The sequence below is a fragment of the Palaemon carinicauda genome, chromosome 17 (genome assembly GCF_036898095.1).
Source record: "Palaemon carinicauda isolate YSFRI2023 chromosome 17, ASM3689809v2, whole genome shotgun sequence".
NCBI lineage: Eukaryota > Metazoa > Arthropoda > Malacostraca > Decapoda > Palaemonidae > Palaemon > Palaemon carinicauda.
In genome coordinates this window covers 63,695,030-63,719,128 of record NC_090741.1, presented here as the reverse complement: position 1 = coordinate 63,719,128, position 24,099 = coordinate 63,695,030, and the positions used below count along the sequence as shown (strand labels likewise).

The window sequence follows — 24,099 nt, the reverse complement described above, 5'->3', positions numbered from 1 at the left end:
AACCTTCTTGCCACACACATCACTTGCAATCCCAACAAAATTTTCTTTTACTAACTTCCACTCCTCCTTTAAATTGCCAGTTTCTCTTACTCTCACTTCGTCATATGCCATTTTCAACCTTTCCTGATATTTACTTTTTACCCACGGTTTTATTAGCTCTTCAACCCTCACTAGCTCCGTTTTACATCCACCTACTCTATTCCCCCACTCTTTTGCTACAACTAATTTTTCTTCCACCAAAAAATTATCAGACATGCCGTTAGCCATACCCCTAAACACTTGCATGTCTTTCAATCTTCCGAACATTCTTTTAGTTATCAACACATAATCCATTAATGCCCTTTCTACTACTCATCCATTTGCCACTCTTACCCATGTATACTTGTTTTTATCTTTCTTTTTGAAAAAGCTAGCACTTATTACCATCTCTTGTTCAACACACATATCTACCAGTCTCTCACCACTCATTTTCACCTCGTACGCCATACTTCCCAATGACACCTTCTACCTCTCCAGTGCCCACTCTAGCATTTAAGTCACCCATGACAACTACATAATTCCTTCTACCCAGTCCTTCTACACACCTAGTTAATTCATTCCAGAACTCATTCCGCTCTTCTTCACTTTTCTCACTACCTGGCCCATACGCACTGACAAACGCCCAACATTCCCTACCCAACCTAACCCTTACCCACATTAACCCTGGATAGGTACGATGGGTCGTTCGCGACCCCGAGCGTCAAAAAAAAACAGGTTTTTCTCACGTGACTCACCCCCGTGACTGAATTTGTGGGTGATCGACCTGCAGGAGGTGTCTCCCCTACACGCTCTAGTAGTGTCCAGATGTGCATTGCTGTAGCTGTACTCCTTCCCCGATTTCTGAGACGCGTCGGGGTCGAGCGCGACCGAGTTTACCCTTCTAAGGTAGTTTGCATAATTATCAAAGTTATTACGTATTATGAAATTGTCGTAGAATGGTGCAACTTGTATAGGTTATCAGTTGTGGAAAGTCTTGGTGGATTGTTTGGCTACCATGTGCATGATTTTTTTTTTAGTTAAAATGTCGTTCATCACCACGAGGACCATTTTACCGCGAGTGCCCCTTTTTCATTTTTTTTCATTTTTTTGCCAAGTCATTTTTCCGTAAGATATTGCCAAATAGTGTCGTAAAACTTTTGCTTGTTTAGTGTTGGAAAGTGTGTCTAGATGATCTGGCTACCCATGCATGACTTTGTTTTTGTCAGATACGACGTAGTTATTGGTATATTGGGTATTTAACTGCGGTTACCAATTTCTGTTTTTTTTTCAATATTTGTAAAAATTACTACGTAGTAAGGAATTGCCGTATATTATTGATTTTTTTTTCATGTTTATGTGTTAGAAAGTGTGCCTTGATGGTTGGGCTAACACGTGCATGTCTTTTTTTTTATCTGAGATGCCGTATATTAGAATGTCGGGCATTTTACCGCGAGTACCCCTTTTTCATTTTTTTTCATTTTTTTGCCAAGTCATTTTTCCGTAAGATATTGCGAAATAGTGTCGTAAAACTTTTGCTTTTTTAGTGTTGGAAAGTGTGTCTAGAAGATCTGGCTACCCATGCGTGATTTTGTTTTTGTCAGATACGACGTAGTTATTGGTATATTGGGTATTTAACTGCGGTTGCCAATTTCTGTTTTTTTTCAATATTTGTAAAAATTTACTACGTAGTAAGGAATTGCCGTATATTATTGATTTTTTTTTCATGTTTATGTGTTAGAAAGTGTGCCTTGATGGTTGGGCTAACACGTGCATGTCTTTTTTTTATCTGAGATGCCGTATATTGGAATGTTGGGCATTTTTCCGCGAGTGCCCCTTTTTATTTGTTTTGCATTTTTTTGCTTAGTCATGTTACCGTAAGGAATTGGCAAGTAGTGTCGCAAAACTTATATTTTTATAGTGTTGGAAAGTGTTTCTAGATGATCTGGCTACCCATGCCTATTTTTTTTTAGCCAGATATGGCGTATATATAAGTATGTGTTCGATTTTCCTGTGATTGCCATTTTTTCGTTTTTTCCCATTTCTTTCAAAATTACTACGTACTAAGGAACTATCACAGAGTAATGATTCATTTATATGTTTATTTGTCGGAAAATGTGCCTTGATGGTTTGCCTAGCACGTGGCTGAAATTTTTTTTTCTGAAATGCCGTATATTAGAATGGCCATTTTTCCACGAGTGCCCCTTTTTATTTGTTTTGCATTTTTTTGCTTAGTCATGTTACCGTAAGGAATTGGCAAGTAGTGTCGCAAAACTTATAATTTTATAGTGTTGGAAAGTGTTTCTAGATGATCTGGCTACCCATGCCTATCTTTTTTTTTTTTTAGCCAGATATGGCGTATATATAGGTATGTGTTCGATTTTCCTGTGATTGCCATTTTTTCGTTTTTTCCCATTTCTTTCAAAATTACTACGTACTAAGGAACTATCACAGAGTAATGATTCATTTAGATGTTTATTTGTCGGAAAATGTGCCTTGATGGTTTGCCTAGCACGTGGCTGAATTTTTTTTTTTCTGAAATGCCGTATATTAGAATGTTAGCCATTTTTCCGAGAGTGCCCCTTTTTATTTATTTTGCATTTTTTCGCTTAGTCATGTTACCGTAAGGAATTGGCAAGTAGTGTCGCAAAACTTATATTTTTATAGTGTTGGAAAGTGTTTCTAGATGATCTGGCTACCCATGCCTATCTTTTTTTTAGCCAGATATGGCGTATATATAGGTATGTGTTCGATTTTCCGGTGATTGCCATTTTTTCGTTTTTTCCCAATTCTTTCAAAATTACTACGTACTAAGGAACTATCACAGAGTAATGATTCCTCTAGATGTTTATTTGTCGGAAAATTTTGTTTACTTTTTTTTGATTGAATATCATCAAATTTTTTTAGCTAAAATATTATATTGTTTTACATTTTTTTTTTCGATTTTATTTCCCTTCAAAAAAATATTTTTGGGTCAGAATTTCAATTTTATAGTCGTAAAATAATCGACAATTATCCAGCAACCCACCATACAATTTTTATGCATATCCAATAATAATTAGATTAGTAAATAACACCTTGAAATTGACATACCCTTCCTACATTTCAAGTGGCAGATTAGGGAGTCTGAGTCAGTGTGGTTGGCGGCCATTTTGTGGACATATCCGAAGCGTAAGCTGCCCTATCTATATATATTCTTGTTCCCTATAGAATTTGTGATATTTTGGTATATTTTTATTTGCATAAATATCATATTATATATTAAATATATGTATTTGTTTACGAAATTTCTAAGTACTCAAAAAATTACCTTTAGATATGGCCCCTGATATAAATGTAATTTACAAAATAATGAAGATTTTTTTACATATTTCTATTTTAGGATAACATATGTTTATTCCCTAAAAAAATTAGCCACTTCCTATTTCATTTGGGTACCCAAAAAAATTCATGAAATTTGGACAAATTTTTTTGGCCAAAAAAAGTTACTCTTTTTTTCTCATTTCAGATCTTCACCTCCATGGGTCTGACTTCATCCAAAATACATCAAGATGTGTCCTAAACATTCAAGAATCAATTCCTAAAAGGATTTGTGTATATATGTATAAACTTTTTTTTTATGAATTTTTATGTCAGGTCTTTTTTTTTCTACTTAATTTTTTAAAATATTTATAATAAATAGTTTTTCTGCAGATGAGTAGTATTCATCTTTACAGTTGTTTTAAGCATTCATTGAAGTTTTTTTTGGCAAAAGAAAAAAGGAGGTTACTGCAAAAACTGATTTTTCAAGAATTTTTTTTTGGCGTCGGGGTCGTTCGCGTCCGAGTATACCCTTAAAGGGGTGTCCGAGGAGCGTACCTATCCAGGGTTAACCTAGATGATATTTCCTTCCATTCCACTACTTTACCTGTTATCCATTCACTCAGCAATAAAGCCACATCCTCACTCGCTCTTCCCCTTTCAATCCCAGACACTCTACCAGACATTTCACCAAACATCACTTCACCCTTTCCTTTCATCTTTGTCTCACACAAGGCCAATATATCCATCCTTCTCTTACTAAACATACTTCCAATCTCACATCTTAACTCTCTATGGTACTACATCCACGCACATTCAAACACCCCAAAACTAGAGTGCAGGGAGCAGTCATTCTCTTTGTTGACGTCTCACAGGATTATTTACAGGAGAGAGGGTTCCCAGCCCCCTCGTCCCGTCCCTTTTAGTCGCCTCTTACGACACGCAGGGATAACGTTGGCGCTATTCTAATTGTTTTTATGCCCCCGCATATATATATAAATATATATATATATATATATATATATACATGTATATATATATATATATATATATATATATATATATATATATATATATATGTGTGTGTGTGTGTGTGTGTTTATAGAGCTTCAAAAGTTCGAACTTGTAGGAATTGTTTTTATGTTGAACGTGGTGACATAAGTCTTTTTTATAGTCTACATGTGAAATATATATTAATGTTACTGTTTTTAAAATATTCTATTTTGACTGTTCATTACTCCTCATATTTGTTTATTTGCTTCTTCCATTTCCTCACTGGGGTAATTTTCCTTTTTGGACCCCTTGGTCTCCAACAAGCTAGTAATACACACACACACACACACACACACACACACACACACACACACATATATATATATATATATATATATATATATATATATATACATATATATATATATATATACATATATATATATACATATATATATATATATATATATATATATATGTATATATATATATATATATATATATATATATATATATATATATATATATATATATATATATATATATATATATATATAAACAAGGGTTTTTGTGGAATTTACAAAAAAACCGGTTCATGTCCTATACTAATTTTTTTTTTGTTTAATGGGTAATCCTTTACACTCAGAGTTCTCTTGCTTGAGGGTACAATGAGGCACACTATTCTATGTTTCCTTATTTCCTTTCCCGACTGGTTTATTTTCCCTGTTGGAGCCCTTGAGCTCTTAGTATCCTGATTTTCCAACTATGGCTGTAGCTTAGCTAGTAATACTAATAACAATGATAATATCTACGAATATATATAAATATATATGAGTATATTTGTGTATGTATGATTATATATATATATATATATATATATATATATATATATAATATATTTGCATATTTATACATTCGTACATAAAAAGATATATACCATCATCATCTCCTACTACGCCTATTGACACAAAGGGACTCGGTTAGATTTCAGCAGTCGTCTCTATTTTGAGTTCATTTTATTTTATTATATATATATTTTTTTTTTTTTTTGTAATGCATGTATGTATATTTACATGGGAAGTCTTGAAAGATCAATCCCTGTCAGAGAGGAAACAAATTATGCCACAATCGTACGACCGAGACAGAATACTAATATTTGTTGAAGCAACCTCATTACAGAAGAGAATGCAGATAGTAAAAAACTAACTCCCACATAATTATGTATGTCATACTATTTTCCCCTTAGAGGAGAGGGGCTCCAGAACGTGTTTCACTGCTTAGCAAGAATCTTCAAGGGACCTCGTGGTTCTTGGTTAAGCCGTTTCACTGCTTAGCAAGAATCTATAAGGGACCTCATAGCTATTGTTTAAGCCGTTTCAATGCTTATCAAGAATCTATAAGAGATCTCGTGGTTATTGGTTAAGCCATTTCACTGCTTATCAATAATCTATAAGAGACCTCATGGTTATTGGTTTAGCCGTTTCACTGCTTATCAAAAATCTATAAGAAACCTCGTAGTTATGGTTCAAGCCGTTTTAATGCTTATTAAAAATCTATAAGAGATCTCATGGTTATTGCTTAAGTCGTTTCACTGCTTATCAAGAATCTATAAGGGACCTCGTAGTTATTGGTTAAGCCGTTTCAATGCTTATCAAGAATCTATAAGAGACCACATACTTATTGGTTAAGCCATTTCACTGCTTATCAAGAATCTATAAGGGACCTTATAGTTATTGTTTAAGCCGTTTCAATACTTATCAAGAATCTGTAAGAGAGACCTCATGGTTATTGGTTAGGCCTTTTCACTGCTTATCAAGAATCTATAGCGGACCTCGTAGTTATTGGTTAAACCGTTTCAATGCTTATCAAGAATCTATAAGGGACCTCGTAGTTATTGGTTAAGCCATTTCAATGCTTATCAAGAATCTATAAGAGACCACATAGTTATTGGTTAAGCCATTTAACTGCTTATCAAGAATCTATAAGGGACCTTATAGTTATTGTTTAAGCCGTTTCACTGCTTATCAAGAATCTATAAGAGCCCTCGTGGTTATTGTTTAAGCCGTTTCAATGCCTATCAAGAATCTATTAGGGACCTCATGGTTATTGGTTAAGCCGTTTCACTGCTTATCAAGAATCTATAACGGACCTCGTAGTTATTGGTTAAGCCGTTTCAATGCTTATCAAGAATGTATAAGAGACCTCGTGGCTATTGTTTTAGCCGTTTCAATGCTTATCAAAAATCTATAAGGGACCTCATGATTATTGTTTAAGCTGTTTTATTGCTTATCAAGAATCTAAAAGGGACCTTGTGGTTATTGTTTAAGCCGTTTCAGTGTTTATCAAGAATCTATAAGAGACCTCGTGGTTGTTGGTTAAGCCATTTCAATGCTTATCAATATCTATAAGGACCTCGTGGTTATTGTTTAAGCCGTTTCTGTGATTATCAAGAATCTATAAGGGACTGTATAGTTATTGTTTAATCCATTTCAATGCTTATTAAGAATCTAAGTGACCTTGTAGTTATTGTTTAAGCTGTTTCAATGCTTATCAAGAATCTATAAAAGACCTCGTAATTATTGTTTAAGCCGTTTCACTGCTTGTCAAGAATATATAAGAGACCTTGTGGTTATTGTTCAACCTGTTTCAGTGCTTATCAAGAATCTATAACGGACCTCGTAGTTATTGGTTAAGCCTTTTCAATGCTTATCAAGAATCTATAAGAGACTTCGTAGTTATTATTTAAGCCGTTTCACTGCTTAGCAAGAATCTATAAAGGACTTCGGGGTTATTGTTTAAGCTGTTTCAATGCTTATCAAGTATCTATAAGGAACCCCATGGTTATTGGTTAAGCCATTTCACTGATTAGTAAGAATCTATAAGGGACTTCGTGGTTCTTGGTTAAGCCGTTTCAGTGCTTATCAAGAATCTAAGAGGGACCTCGTGGTTATTGTTTAAGTTGTTTCAAAGCTTATAGAGAATCTATTAGGGACCTCATGGTTATTGGTTAAACCATTTCACTGCTTTTCAAGAATCTAAAAAGGACCTTATAGTTATTGTTTGAGCCGTTTCACTGCTTATCAAGAATCTATGAGACTTTATGGTTATTAGTTATGCTGTTTTACTGCTTATCAAGAATCTATAAGGGACCTCGTGGTTATTGTTTAAGCCGTTTCAAAGCTTATCAAGAATCTATAATAGACCTCGTGGTTATTCTTTAAGCCGTTTCAAAGTTATCAAGAATCTATTAGGGACCTCATGGTTATTGGTTAAACCTTGTCACTGCATACCAAGAATCTATAAAGGACCTTATAGTTATTGTTCAAGCCGTTTAAATGCTTATCAAGAATCTATAAGAGACCTCGTGTTTATTGTTTAAGCCGTTTAATTACTTATCAAGAATCTATAAGGGACCTCGTGGTCATTGTTTAAGCCGTTTCAATGCTTATCAAGAATATATTAGGGACCTCTTGGTTATTGGTTAAATCGTTTCACTGCATAGCAAGAATGTATAACAGACCTCATAGTTATTGGTTAAACCGTTTCTCTGTTTAGCAAGAATCTTTAAGGGAACTCGTGGTTCTTGGTTAAGCCGTTTCACTGCTTATCAAGAATCTATAAGGGACCTCGAGGTTATAGTTTAAGCCGTTCCAATGCTTATCAAGAATCTATTAGCGACCTCATGGTTATTGGTTAAACCGTTTCACTTCATAGCAAGAATGTATAACAGACCTCATGGTTATTGGTTAAACCATTTCTCTGTTTAGCAACAATCTTTAAGGGACCTCGTTGTTCTTGGTTAAGTCGTTTCACTGCTTAGCAAGAATCTATAATGGACCTCGTAGTTATTGTTTAAATCGTTTCAATGCTTATCAAGAATGTATAAGAGACCTCGTGGTTATTGTTTAAGCCGTTTCAATGTTTATCAAGAATCTATAAGGGACCTCGTGGTTATAGTTAAGGCGCTTCAATGCTTATCAAGAATCTATTAGGGACCTCATGATTATTGGTTAAACCTTTTACCTGCATAGCAAGAATCTATAAGAGACCTTGTGGGTATTGGTAAAGCCGTTTTACTGCTTAGCAAGAATGTATAAGTGACCTCATGGTTATTGGTTAAACCGTTTCTCTTTTTAGCAAGAATCTTTAAGGGAATTCGTGGTTCTTGGTTATTAAGCCGTTTCACTGCTTATCAAGAATCTATAAGAGACCTCATAGTTATTGTTTAAGCCGTTTTAATGCATATCAAGAATATAATAGAGACCTAGTGGTTATTGTTCAAGCCATTTCACTGCTTATCAAGAATCTATAAGGGACCTCGTGGTTATTGTTTAAGCCGTTTCAATGCTTATCAAGAATCAATAAGGGACTTCGTAGTTATTGTTTAAGCCATTTCAATGTTTATCAAGAATCTATAAGGGACCTTGTGGTTATTGTTTAAGCCGCTTCAGTGCTTATCTAGATTCTATAAGTGACCTCGTGGTTTTTGTTTAAGTCGTTTCAATGCTTATCAAGAATCTATAAGAGACCTCGTGGTTATTGTTTAAGCTATTTCAATGCTTCTCAAGAATCTGTAAGGGACCTCGTCTTTATTGTTTTAGCCGTTTCAATGCTTATCAAAAATCTATAAGGGACCTTATGATTATTGTTTAAGCTGTTTTATTGCTTATCAAGAATCTAAAAGGGACCTTGTGGTTATTGTTTAAGCCGTTTCAGTGTTTATCAAGAATCTATAAGAGACCTCGTGGTTGTTGGTTAAGCCATTTCAATGCTTATCAATATCTATAAGGACCTCGTGGTTATTGTTTAAGCCGTTTCTGTGCTTATCAAGAAACTATAAGGGACTGTATAGTTATTGTTTAAGTCATTTCAATGCTTATTAAGAATCTATAAGTGACCTTTTAGTTATTGTTTAAGCTGTTTCAATGCTTATCAAGAATCTATAAAAGACCTCGTAATTATTGTTTAAGCCGTTTCACTGCTTGTCAAAAATCTATAAGAGACCTCGTGGTTATTGTTCAACCCGTTTCAGTGCTTATCAAGAATCTATAATGGACCTCGTAGTTATTGGTTAAGCCTTTTCAATGCTTATCAAGAATCTATAAGAGACTTCGTAGTTATTATTTAAGCCGTTTCACTGCTTAGCAAGAATCTATAAAGGACTTCGGGGTTATTGTTTAAGCTGTTTCAATGCTTATCAAGAATCTATAAGGAACCCCATGGTTATTGGTTAAGCCGTTTCACTGATTAGCAAGAATCTATAAGGGACTTCGTGGTTCTTGGTTAAGCCGTTTCAGTGCTTATCAAGAATCTAAGAGGGACCTCGTGGTTATTGTTTAAGTTGTTTCAAAGCTTATCAAGAATCTATTAGGGACCTCATGGTTATTGGTTAAACCATTTCACTGCTTTTCAAGAATCTATAAAGGACCTTATAGTTATTGTTTGAGCCGTTTCACTGCTTATCAAGAATCTATGAGACTTTATGATTATTAGTTATGCTGTTTTACTGCTTATCAAGAATCTATAAGGGACCTCGTGGTTATTGTTTGAGCCGTTTCAAAGCTTATCAAGAATCTATAATAGACCTCGTGGTTATTCTTTAAGCCGTTTCAAAGCTTATCAAGAATCTATTAGGGACCTCATGGTTATTGGTTAAACCTTGTCACTGCATATCAAGAATCTATAAAGGACCTTAGAGTTATTGTTCAAGCCGTTTAAATGCTTATCAAGAATCTATAAGAGACCTCGTGTTTATTGTTTAAGCCGTTTCATTACTTATCAAGAATATATAAGGGACCTCGTGGTCATTGTTTAAGCCGTTTCAATGCTTATCAAGAATATATTAGGGACCTCTTGGTTATTGGTTAAATCGTTTCACTGCATAGCAAGAATGTATAACAGACCTCATATTTATTGGTTAAACCGTTTCTCTGTTTAGCAAGAATCTTTAAGGGAACCTCGTGGTTCTTGGTTAAGCCGTTTCACTGCTTATCAAGAATCTATAAGGGACCTCGAGGTTATAGTTTAAGTCGTTTCAATGCTTATCAAGAATCTATTAGGGACCTCATGGTTATTGGTTAAACCGTTTCACTGCATAGCAAGAATGTATAACAGACCTCATGGTTATTGGTTAAACCATTTCTCTGTTTAGCAAGAATCTTTAAGGGACCTCGTTGTTCTTGGTTAAGCCGTTTCACTGCTTAGCAAGAATCTATAATGGACCTCGTAGTTATTGTTTAAACTGTTTCAATGCTTATCAAGAATGTATAAGAGACCTCGTGGTTATTGTTTAAGCCGTTTCAATGTTTATCAAGAATCTATAAGGGACCTCGTGGTTATTGGTTAAGCCGTTTCAATGCTTATCAAGAATCTATTAGGGACCTCATGATTATTGGTTAAACCTTTTCACTGCATAGCAAGAATGTATAAGAGACCTTGTGGGTATTGGTAAAGCCGTTTTACTGCTTAGCAAGAATGTATAAGAGACCATATGGTTATTGGTTAAACGGTTTTGTTATCAAGAATCTTTAAGGGACCTCGTGGTTATTGGTTAAGCCGTTTCACTGCTTAGCAAGAATCTATAAGGGACCTCGTAGTTATTGTTAAACCGTTTCAATGCTTATCAAGAATCTATAAGGGACCTCATAGTTATTGTTTAAGCCGTTTCAATGCTTATCAAGAATCTATTGGGGACCTCATGGTTATTGGTTAAACCGTTTCACTGCTTAGCAAGAATATATAACAGACCTCATGGTTATTGGTTAACCCATTTCTCTGTTTAGCAAGAATCTTTAAGGGACCTCGTGGTTCTTGGTTAAGCCGTTTCATTGCTTAGCAAGAATCTATATTGGACCTCGTAGTTATTGTTTAAACCGTTTCAATGCTTATCAAGAATGTATAAGAGACCTTGTGGTTATTGTTTAAGCTGCTCCAATGTTTATCAAGAATCTATAAGGGACCTTGTGGTTATTGTTTAAGCCGTTTCAATGCTTATCAAGAATCTAAAAGGGACCTTGTGGTTATTGTTTAAGCCGTTTCAATGTTATCAAGAATCTATAAGAGACCTCGTGGTTATTGGTTAAGCCGTTTCAATGCTTGTCAAGAATCTATAAGGACCTCGTGGTTATTGTTAAAGCCGTTTCAGTGCTTATCAAGAATCTATAAGGGACCTTGTGGTTATTGTTTAAGCCGTTTCAATGCTTATCAAGAATCAATAAGGACCTTCGTAGTTATTGTTTAAGCCGTTTCATGCTTATCAAGAATCTATAAGGGACCTCGTGGTTATTGTTAAGCCGTTTCAGTTGCTTATCAAGAATCTATAAGGGACCTCGTGGTTATTGTTTAAGCCGTTTCAATGCTTATCAAGAATCTATAAGAGACCTCGTGGTTATTGTTTAAGCCGTTTCAATGCTTATCAAGAATCTATAAGGGACTTCGTGTTATTGTTAAGCCGTTTCAATGCTTATCAAAGAATCTATAAGGGACCTCATGTTATTGTTTAAGCTGTTTTATGCTTATCAAGAATCTAAAAGGGACCTTGTGGTTATTGTTTAAGCCGTTTCATGTTTATCGCAAGAATCTATAAGAGACCTCGTGGTTTTGGTTAAGCCGTTTCAATGCTTATCAAGAATTATAAGGGACCTGTGGTTATTGTTTAAGCCGTTTCAGTGCTTATCAAGAATCTATAAGGGACCTATAGTTATTGTTTAAGCTGTTTCAATGCTTATCAAGAATCTATAAAAGACCTCGTAATTATTGTTTAAGCCGTTTCACTGCTTGTCAAGAATCTATAAGTGACCTCGTGGTTATTGTTAAGCCGTTTCAGTGCTTATCAAGAATCTATAAGGGACCTCGTAGTTATTGGTTAAGCCTTTTCAATGCTTATCAAGAATCTATAAGAGACCTCGTGGTTATTGGTTAAGCCGTTTAATGCTTATCAAGAATCTATAAGGGACCTCGTAGTTATTGTTAAGCCGTTTCACTGCTTAGCAAGAATCTATAAAGGACCTCGGGGTTATTGTTTAAGCTGTTTCAATGCTTATCAAGAATCTATAAGGGACCTCGTGGTTATTGGTTAAGCCGTTTCACTGCTTAGCAAGAATCTATAAGGGACCTCGTGGTTATTGTTTAAGCCGTTTCAATGCTTATCAAGAATCTGTAAGGGAACCTCGTGGTTATTGTTTAAGCCTGTTTCAATGCTTATCAAGAATCTATAAGGGACCTCATGGTTATTGTTAAACCTGTTTCACTGCTTTTCAAGAATCTATAAGGACCTTATAGTTATTGTTTAAGCCGTTTCACTGCTTATCAAGAATCTATAAGACCTTCATGGTTATTGTTAAGCTGTTTCACTGCTTATCAAGAATCTATAAGGGACCTCGTGGTTATTGTTTAAGCCGTTTCAGCTTATCAAGAATCTATAAGAGACCTCGTGGTTATTGGTTAAGCCGTTTCAAGCTTATCAAGAATCTATAAGGGACCTCAAGGTTATTGGTTAAACCTTTCACTTGCTTATCAAGAATCAATAAAGGACCTTATAGTTATTGTTTAAGCCGTTTCAATGCTTATCAAGAATCTATAAGAGACCTCGTGGTTATTGTTTAAGCCGTTTCATGCTTATCAAGAATCTATAAGGGACCTCGTGGTATTGTTTAAGCCGTTTCAATGCTTATCAAGAATCTATAAGGGACCTCATGGTTATTGTTAATTGTTTCAATGCTTATCAAGAATCTATAACAGACCTCATGGTTATTGGTTAAACCGTTTCTCTGTTTAGCAAGAATCTTTAAGGGACCTCATGGTTCTTGGTTAAGCCGTTTCACTGCTTAGCAAGAATCTATAAGGGACCTCGTAGTTATTGTTTAAACCTGTTTCACTGCTTATCAAGAATCTATAAGGGACCTCGTGGTTATTGTTTAAGCCGTTTCACTGCTTATCAAGAATCTATAAGGGACCTCATGGTTATTGGTTAACCGTTTCACTGCATATCAAGAATCTATAACAGACCTCATGGTTATTGGTTAAACCTTTTCTCTGTTTAGCAAGAATATTTAAGGGACCTCGTGGTTTAGGTTAAGCCGTTTCACTGCTTAAAGAATCTATAAGGGACCTCGTAGTTATTGTTTAAACCGTTTCAATGCTTATCAAGAATGTATAAGAGACCTCGTGGTTATTGTTTAAGCCGTTTCAATGTTTATCAAGAATCTATAAGGGACCTCGTGGTTATGGGTTAAGCCGTTTCAATGCTTATCAAGAATCTATTAGTGACCTCATGATTATTGGTTAAACCTTTTCACTGTATAGCAAGAATGTATAAGAGACCTTGTGGGTATTGGTAAAGCCGTTTTACTGCTTAGCAAGAATGTATAAGAGACCATATGGTTATTGGTTAAACCTGTTTCTTTGTTTAGCAAGAATCTTTAAGGACCTCGTGGTTCTTGGTTAAGCCGTTTCTCTGCTTAGCAAGAATCTATAAGGGACCTCATGGTTATTGTTTAAACCGTTTCACTGCTTAGCAAGAATGTATAACAGACCTCATGGTTATTGGTTAAACCTTTTCTCTGTTTAGCAAGAATCTTTAAGGGACCTCGTGGTTATTGGTTAAGCGTTTCACTGCATAGCAAGAATCTATAAGGGACCTCGTAGTTATTGTTTAAACCGTTTCAATGCTTATCAAGAATGTATAAGAGACCTCGTGGTTATTGTTTAAGCCGTTTCAATGTTTATCAAGAATCTATAAGGGACCTCGTGGTTATGGGTTAAGCCGTTTCAATGCTTATCAAGAATCTATTAGTGACCTCATGATTATTGGTTAAACCTTTTCACTGCATAGCAAGAATGTATAAGAGACCTTGTGGGTATTGGTAAAGCCGTTTTACTGCTTAGCAAGAATGTATAAGAGACCATATGGTTATTGGTTAAACCGTTTCTTTGTTTAGCAAGAATCTTTAAGGGATCGTGGTTCTTGGTTAAACCGTTTCTCTGCTTAGCAAGAATCTATAAGGGACCTCGTAGTTATTGTTTAAACCGTTTCAATGCTTATCAAGAATCTATAAGGGACCTCGTGGTTATTATTTAAGCCGTTTCAATGCTTATCAAGAATCTATTAGGGACCTCATGGTTATTGTTTAAACCGTTTCACTGCATATCAAGAATGTATAAGACCTCATGGTTATTGTTTAACCGTTTCAATGTTTATCAAGAATCTATAAGGGACCTCGTGGTTATTGTTAAGCCGTTTCACTGCTTATCAAGAATCTATAAGGACCTCGTAGTTATTGTTTAACCGTTTCAATGCTTATCAAGAATCTATAAGAGACCTCGTGGTTATTGTTTAAGCCATTTCAATGCTTATCAAGAATCAATAAGGGACCTCGTGGTTATTGTTTAAGCTGTTTCAATGCTTATTCAAGAAATCTATAAGGACCTCATGATTATTGGTTAAACCTTTTCACTGCTTAGCAAGAATCTATAAGGACCTTGTGGGTTATTGTTTAAGCCGTTTTCTGCTTAGCAAGAATCTATAAGAGACCTATGGTTATTGGTTAACCGTTCCTTTGCTTATCAAGAATCTTAAGGGACCTCGTGGTTATTGGTTAAGCCGTTTCATGCTTATCAAGAATCTATAAGGGACCTCGTAGTTATTGTTTAAACCGTTTCAATGCTTATCAAGAATCTATAAGAGACCTCGTGGCTATTGTTTAAGCCGTTTCAATGTTTATCAAGAATCTATAAGGGACCTCGTGGTTATTGTTAAGCCGTTTCAATGCTTATCAAGAATCTATAAGAGACCTCATGGTTATTGTTTAAGCCGTTTCAATGCTTATCAAGAATCTAATGAGACCTCGTGGTTATTGTTTAAGCCGTTTCAATGCTTATCAAGAATCTATAAGGGACCTAGTGGTTATTGTTTAAGCTGTTTCAATGCTTATCAAGAATCAATAAGGGACCTCATAGTTATTGGTTAAGCCGTTTCACTGCTTATCAAGAATCTATAAGGACCTTAGTTATTGTTTAAGTGTTTCAATACTTATCAAGAATCTATAAGAGAGACCTCATGGTTATTGGTTAAGCCGTTTCACTGCTTATCAAGAATCTTTAAGGGACCTCGTGGTTATTGGTTAAGCCGTTTCAATGCTTATCAAGAATCTATAAGAGACCTCATAGTTATTGGTTAAAGCCATTTCACTGCTTATCAAGAATCTATAAGGGACCTTATAGTTATTGTTAAGCCGTTTCACTGCTTATCAAGAATCTATAAGAGACCTCGTGTTATTGTTTAAGCCGTTTCAATGCTTATCAAGAATCTATAAGGGAGCTCATGGTTATTGTTTGTTTCATTGCATATCAAGAATCTATAAGAGACCTTCATGGTTATTGTTTAAGCCGTTTCAACTTATCAAGAATCTATAAGAGACCTCATGGTTATTGGTTAAGCCTTTCTCTGTTTAGCAAGAATCTTTAAAAGACCTCATGGTTCTTGATTTTAAGCCGTTTCACTGCTTAGCAAGAATCTATAAAGGACCTCGTAGTTATTGTATAAGCTGTTTCAATGCTTATCAAGAATCTATAAGAGACCTCGTGGTTATTGTTTAAGCCATTTCAATACTTATCAAGAATCTATAAGAGACCTCGTGGTTATTGTTTAAGCCGTTTCAAAGCTTATCAAGAATCTATAAAGGACCTTATAGTTATTGTTTTAGCCGTTTCACTGCTTATCAAGAATCTGTAAGAGACTTCATGGTTATTGGTTATGCCGTTTCACTGCTTATCAAGAATGTATAAGGGACCTCGTAGTTATTGTTTAAACCGTTTCAATGCTTATCAAGAATGTATAAGAGACCTCGTGGCTATTGTTTAAGCCGTTTCAATATTTATCAAGAATCTATAAGGGACCTCGTGGTTATGGGTTAAGCCGTTTCAATGCTTATCAAGAATCTATTAGGGACCTCATGATTATTGGATAAACCTTTTCACTGCATAGCAAGAATGTATAAGAGACCTTGTGGGTATTAGTAAAGCCGTTTTACTGCTTAGCAAGAATGTATAAGAGACCTCATGGTTATTGGTTAAACCGTTTCTCTGTTTAGCAAGAATCTTTAAGGGAATTCGTGGTTCTTGGTTATTAAGCCGTTTCACTGCTTAGCAAGAATCTATAAGAGACCTCGTAGTTATTGTTTAAGCCGTTTCAATGCTTAACAAGAATCTATAAGAGACCTCATAGTTATTGTTTAAGCCGTTTTAATGCATATCAAGAATATAATAGAGACCTAGTGGTTATTGTTTAAGCTATTTCACTGCTTATCAAGAATCTATAAGGGACCTCGTGTTTATTGTTTAAGCCATTTCAATGTTTATCAAGAATCTATAAGGGACCTTGCGGTTATTGTTTAAGCCGCTTCAGTGCTTATCTAGAATCTATAAGTGACCTCGTGGTTTTTGTTTAAGTCGTTTCAATGCTTATCAAGAATCTATAAGAGACCTCGTGGTTATTGTTTAAGCCATTTCAATGCTTATCAAGAATCTGTAAGGGACCTCGTGTTTATTGTTTTAGCAGTTTCAATGCTTATCAAAAATCTATAAGGGACCTTATGATTATTGTTTACGCTGTTTTATTGCTTATCAAGAATCTAAAAGGGACCTTGTGGTTATTGTTTAAGCTGTTTCAGTGTTTATTAAGAATCTATAAGAGACCTCGTGGTTGTTGGTTAAGCCATTTCAATGCTTATCAAGAATCTATAAGGGACCTCGTGGTTATTGTGAAAGCCGTTTCAGTGCTTATCAAGAATCTATAAGGGACTGTATAGTTATTGTTTAAGCCGTTTCAATGCTTATCAAGAATCTATAAGTGACCTTGTAGATATTGTTTAAGCTGTTTCAATGCTTATCAAGAATCTATAAAAGACCTCGTAATTATTGTTTAAGCCGTTTCACTGATTGTCAAGAATCTATAAGAGACCTCGTGGTTATTGTTCAACCCGTTTCAGTGCTTATCAAGAATCTATAATGGACCTCGTAGTTATTGGTTAAGCCTTTTCAATGCTTATCAAGAATGTATAAGAGACCTCGTGGTTATTGTTTAAGCCGTTTCAATACCTATCAAGAATCTATAAGGGACTTCGTAGTTATTAGTTAAGCCGTTTCACTGCTTAGCAAGAATCTATAAAGGACTTCGGGGTTATTGTTTAAGCTGTTTCAATGCTTATGAAGAATCTATAAGGAACCCCATGGTTATTAGTTAAGCCGTTTCACTGCTTATCAAGAATCTATAAGGGACCTCGTGGTTATTGTTTAAGCTGTTTCAAAGCTTATCAAGAATCTATTAGGGACCTCATGGTTATTGGTTAAACCATTTAACTGCTTTTCAAGAATCTATAAAGGACCTTATAGTTATTTTTTAAGCCGTTTCACTGCTTTTCAAGAATCTATGAGACTTCATGGTTATTAGTTATGCTGTTTCACTGCTTATCAAGAATCTATAAGGGACCTCGTGGTTATTGTTTAAGTCGTCTCAAAGCTTATCAAGAATCTCTAATAGACCTTGTGGTTATTCTTTAAGCTGTTTCAAAGCTTATCAAGAATCTATTAGGGACCTCATGGTTATTGGTTAAACCTTGTCACTGCTCATCAAGAATCTATAAAGGACCTTATAGTTATTGTTTAAGCCGTTTCAATGCTTATCAAGAATCTATAAGAGACCTCGTGGTTATTGTTTAAGCCGTTTCATTACTTATCAATAATCTATAAGGGACCTCGTGGTCATTGTTTAAGCCGTTTCATTGCTTATCAAGAATATATTAGGGACCTCTTGGTTATTGGTTAAATCGTTTCACTGCATAGCAAGAATGTATAACAGACCTCATAGTTATTGGTTAAACCGTTTCTCTGTTTAGCAAGAATCTTTAAGGGAACTCGTGGTTCTTGGTTAAGCCGTTTCACTGCTTAGCAAGAATCTATAAGGGACCTCGTAGTTATTGTTTAAACCGTTTCACTGCTTATCAAGAATCTATAAGGGACCTCGTGGTTATTGTTTAAGCCGTTTCAATGCTTATCAAGAATCTATTAGGGACCTCATTGATATTGGTTAAACCGTTTCACTGCATAGCAAGAATGTATAACAGACCTCATGGTTATTGGTTAAACCATTTCTCTGTTTAGCAAGAATCTTTAAGGGACCTCGTGGTTCTTGGTTAAGCCATTTCACTGCTTAGCAAGAATCTATATTGGACCTTGTAGTTATTGTTTAAACCGTTTCAATGCTTATCAAGAATGTATAAGAGACCTTGTGGTTATTGTTTAAGCTGTTTCAATGTTTATCAAGAATCTATAAGGGACCTCTTGGTTATGGGTTAAGCCGTTTCAATGCTTATCAAGAATCTATTAGGGACCTCATGATTATTGTTTAAACCTTTTCACTGCATAGCAAGAATGTATAAGAGACCTTGTGGGTATTGGTAAAGCCGTTTTACTGCTTAGCAAGAATGTATAAGAGATCATATGGTTATTGGTTAAACCGTTTCTTTGTTTAGCAAGAATATTCAAGGGACCTCGTGGTTCTTGGTTAAGCCGTTTCACTGCTTAGCAAGAATCTATAAGGGACCTCGTAGTTATTGTTTAAGCCGTTTCAATGCTTATCAAGAATCTATAAGAGACCTCATAGTTATTGTTTAAGCCGTTTCAATGCATATCAAGAATCTAATAGAGACCTCATGGTTATATTTTAAGCCATTTCACTGCTTATCAAGAATCTATAAGGGACCTTGTGGTTATTGTTTAAGCTGTTTCAATGCTTATCATGAATCAATAAGGGACTTCGTAGTTATTGTTTAAGCCATTTCAATACTTATCAAGAATCTATAAGGGACCTTCTGGTTATTTTTTAAGCCACTTCAGTGCTTATCAAGAATCTATAAGTGACCTCGTGGTTTTGTTTAAGTCGTTTCAATGCTTATCAAGAATCTATAAGAGACCTCGTGGTTATTGTTTAAGCCATTTCAATGCTTATTAAGAATCTATAAGGGACCTCTTGTTTATTGTTTAAGCCGTTTCAATGCTTATCCAAAATCTATAAGAGACCTCATGATTATTGTTTAAGCTGTTTTATTGCTTATCAAGAATCTAAAAGGGACCTTGTGGTTATTGTTTAAGCTGTTTCAATGCTTATCAAGAATCTATAAGAGACCTCGTGGTTTTGTTTAAGTCGTTTCAATGCTTATCAAGAATCTATAAGAGACCTCGTGGTTATTGTTTAAGCCATTTCAATGCTTATTAAGAATCTATAAGGGACCTCTTGTTTATTGTTTAAGCCGTTTCAATGCTTATCCAAAATCTATAAGAGACCTCATGATTATTGTTTAACCTGTTTTATTGCTTATCAAGAATCTAAAAGGGACCTTGTGGTTTTTGTTTAATCAGTTTCAATGCTTATCAAGAATCTATAAGAGACCTCGTGGTTATTGGTGAAGCCGTTTCAATGCTTATCAAGAATCTATAAGAGACCTCGTGGTTGTTGGTTAAGCCGTTTCAGTGCTTATCAAGAATCTATAAGGGACCGTATAGTTATTGTTTAAGCCGTTTCAATGCTTATTAAGAATCTATAAGGGACCTTGTAGTTATTGGTTAAGCCGTTTCAATGCTTATCAAGAAACTATAAAAGACCTCGTAATTATTGTTTAAGCCGTTTCAATGCTTGTCAAGAATCTATAAGAGACCTCGTGGTTATTGTTCAAGATGTTTCAGTGCTTATCATGAATCTATAAGGGACCTCGTAGTTATTGGTTAAGCCGTTTCACTGCTTAGCAAGAATCTATAAAGGACCTCGGGGTTATTGTTTAAGCTGTTTCAATGCTTATCAAGAATCTATAAGGAACCCCATGGTTATTGGTTAATCCGTTTCACTGATTAGCAAGAATCTATAAGGGACCTCGTGGTTATTGTTTAAGATTTTTCACTACTTATCAAGAATCTGTAAGAGACCTCGTGGTTATTGGTTAAGCCGTTTCGCTGCTTAGCAAGAATTTATAAAGGACTTCGGGGTTATTGTTTAAGGTCTTTCAATGCTTATCAAGAATCTATAAGGAACCCCATGGTTATTGGTTAAGCCGTTTCACTGCTTAGCAAGAATCTGTAAAGGACCTTGTGGTTATTGGTTAAGCCATTTCACTGCTTAGCAAGAATGTATAAGAGACCTCATGGTTATTGGTTAAGCTGTTTCACTGTTTAGCAAGAATGTATAAGAGACTTCATGGTTATTGGTTAAGCTGTTTCACTGCTTAGCAAGAATGTATAAGACATCTCATGTTTATTGGTTAAGCCATGTCACTGCTTAGCAAAAATCTGTAAAGGACCTCGTGGTTGTTGGTTAAGCCGTTTCACTGCTTAGCAAGAATGTATAAGAGACCTCATGGTTATTGGTTAAGCCGTTTCATTGTTTAGCAAGAATGGATAAGAGACCTCATGGTTATTGGTTAAGCCGTTTCACTGCTTAGCAAGAATGTATAAGAGACCTCATGGTTATTGGTTAAGCAGTTTCATTGTTTAGCAAGAATGTATAAGATACCTCGTGGTTATTGTTCAAGCCGTGTCATTGCTTAGCAAGAATCTGTAAAGGACCTCGTGGTTGTTGGTTAGGCCGTTTCACTACTTAGCAAAATTGTATAGGAGACATCATGGTTATTGGTTAAGCCGTTTCACTGCTTAGCAAAAATGTATAGGAGACCTCATGGTTATTGGTTAAGCTGTTTCACTGTTTAGCAAGAATGTATAAGTGACCTCATTGTTATTGGTTAAGCCGTTTCACTGCTTAGCAAGAATGTATAAGAGACCTCATGGCTAATGGTTTAGCCGTTTCACTGCTTAGCAAGAATGTATAAGGGATCTCAATGTTATTGGTTAAGCCATTTCACTGTTTGCAAGAATCTATAAGGGACCTCGTGGTTATTGGTTAAGCCTCTTGCCTCACAATCTAAAGAACCAAGGTTTTATTCTGACGCCTTGACTTTGTCAGCATACTTACTGTACTACTGTTGACATAGCATTGAATTATCTATATGGTAGTCAGTCAACTGTTGGAAATTTCACCCGAAGGTAGTAATTGTGAAATGAATTGTTCCCAGTTGGTATTTTTAGCGCCCCCTTTCTTTGAGGAGAAAAGATACGAGTGTAGAATTTACAGTTGGACACCGGAATTCGTGGTACACTTCCCTCTGAAGAAAAGCACACATCCACACCCTTACTGCATGGCAAGTTCATGTATTTAGCCCCACCCACCACCTCTGCCATCTCTTCCTATACTACCTGTCTGGTTACTAGCTGCAAAGTAATGGTGTGGCAGGGTGCACTTTTTCGGAGCAAAGTGAGCTAGAGACTCCTATGTCCAACTGTACATTAGAGAAATATATCTACTTATCCATGATATACCAATCTAAAAGGATCTACAAACTTACAGAAAATAGTCTTTCGAAGCTGCAAGGCGGCATGCTGCATCTGGTTCTGTTGTGCAATCTGAAATTGGATTAAAGAAGAAAAGGCTATAAATGGTTATAAACTTATTGCCATTTTAAATGTGTTACTCTCCTGTCCAGTTGATTTTGGTTCTAATTCTGTAGACATTTTTTAATCCCCTCTTTGATTAAACTTTTATCAATTACTCATGTTTACTCTCATTTTTCAATTTTAATAAGCATTAATTTTTTTTGACATTACCAGAAAAATGACAAAAAATCTACTTATATGAAAGTACTGTAGGTCATTTCCTTATGTCTTATAGAATGTCACACAAACATGGATATTCATTCAGGCATAACTTATATTTTGGAAGGTGACAACAGCATATGAGCCTGCATGGCTAACAGTTCTTTAATTAAATTCAGTATTTTCGAAATTGGGGATGCTTGGAACATTAAGGCTCGCTTCACACGAGCGGATTTTTTCCGTACGGAAATATATCCGCTTGTTAGGAGCCATGTCTTCACACGAGAGGATTTCCCCTGAGCAGCCTCGTAGTTTCTATGAGCCGCTACACTGGAACTGTGTGGGTTAGCAGTGCACGCGGCTAGTGACTCACTTCCGAGCGTGTAGCTTGTGAAGGGACTCGTTTATTTCTAATTCGTGCTGCATCAATGCACTCGTGTCTGGTTGCCTATACTGATTTCTTATAAATCCTTAAAGTATGTCTTCGTCTAGTACCAGGTGGCTAACATTTTAAAGAATCCATTTCATTTGCCTTTATCATTATTACAAGTGTAACACTAATATAAATTAACAATAGTAGAAGTGTCATGAAGAAATTATAACGGAACTACATATAGAACAAAATACCTACTCATAAACCAGCAACAGTGAACAACTATAAATAGCACTTACTGACTGTGCCTGTTGTAGTACTCAAGTACTCTGCACAATGGTACTTACTGATTGGGTGTGCTGCATTACTAAAGTACTAAATGTGGGCAATCAATCAACACAGCTAGAAATTACTGACAAAGCACTTTAATGATAATGCTCAAGCGTTCTACACTGTCTGCCAATCCAAATGACTGGCACTTATGGAGTGGATGTTCTATAATGCCAAAACACTCTACTGGCACTTACTGAAAGGGTATATTGCAAATTAGATTATTTTACACTGCCAGTCATTTATCTTAGCACTTATGTCCTAACTACATCAAAACATCGTAGCGCTTCAGGTAATTAGTTAATCACTTACTTCCTGTTCCCCAGGGGGCTGGTTCGGTGGAGTTCAAGCTGGTGTTCAGGCTGGCTACGAGATAGTACAGTGACCAAGCCAGCATCATGTTGTAATAGATTGCAACGGCAAAGATTATCAGGATCATTCCATAGCCAATACCTGTAATGATTTTCAGCTATTATTCAGTTGTCTCTGGGAAAAAAACAGGGTGAGATAGGCCATCTTATTTGATGTTTAAGGGCTGCCAGGGGAAAATGTATATCAGAGAGCATATGCTAATCAGACAAAAAGGCCAGTAATGCTCAACGGAGTCATATAAGTTGTAGTAATAATAGTATGTTGCAGAGCAGAATGGACAGGGTTAGAAATTGATATATTAGGGATACGGTAAAGGTTACTGAAGCATCTAAGAAAGTGCAGGAGGTAAGGTTAAGATGGTGAGGCCTATTGATGTGAAGAGAAGAGTAACATAAGGCAAAACAAATAATGAACGTGGAGACGGAACAAGAAGGAGAGTCAGACCGAAGACCAAGTGGAAAGACTTCATTGGAGATGATATGAAGGAGAAAGGAGCATAGGAGGAAATGACAGGACAGAGGTAGATAGAAAAGACTCATTAAAATGGCGACCCCAAATAGGGATAGAACTTGGATGGAGAACAGCAAGATAATCATACATTAGTCCATGTTGTTGTTTGTCATTTATTTTAATTATTTTTCATTTCTAATGATATATAGAGTAAGAAAATCATGCCAATCTTCACACCCATAAAAATATATTACTGTTTTTAGTTAAGTTTTATATTTTTATGTTCAGTGTATTTTCTGTTACTAGATTTTATTGGTTAAATACTTAACATATTCATTAGTCATAATCAATCATAATCAATTAACATACTATCTATCATTTTTCTTTTTATTCATGTTTAACACATTCCCAGTGAAGAAGCATTTTGGCGATGGATTTGACTGACAAGCTTTCAAAGCTTAGATTATCCACATTTGAAAATCTAATTACACAGTACAGTGATGGGAGTATTACCGAGTAACAATGACTTTTATTTCTGCTATTTGATAGGTTTATGCACAGTACATCTTAAACTT

General features: G+C 35.5%; 1 protein-coding gene across 3 annotated transcripts in view; it reads right to left on the bottom strand.

Moving 5' to 3' along the window:
* Positions 1-24,099, bottom strand: part of LOC137656828 (sodium- and chloride-dependent glycine transporter 1-like) — a 206,079-nt gene that overhangs the window by 86,082 nt on the left and 95,898 nt on the right. Inside the window, exons 4-5 of one of the 3 annotated variants that reach the window (XM_068391150.1) lie at positions 23,015-23,155; positions 21,753-21,810 (exon numbers count right to left, since the gene is read on the bottom strand). The exons of 1 other annotated variant lie outside the window; for it this stretch is intronic. In XM_068391150.1, the coding sequence (XP_068247251.1) occupies positions 21,753-21,810; positions 23,015-23,155 (199 nt within the window). The remainder of the gene's footprint in view (positions 1-21,752; positions 21,811-23,014; positions 23,156-24,099) is intronic. One more of the 3 variants, XM_068391149.1, reaches the window with a different exon arrangement.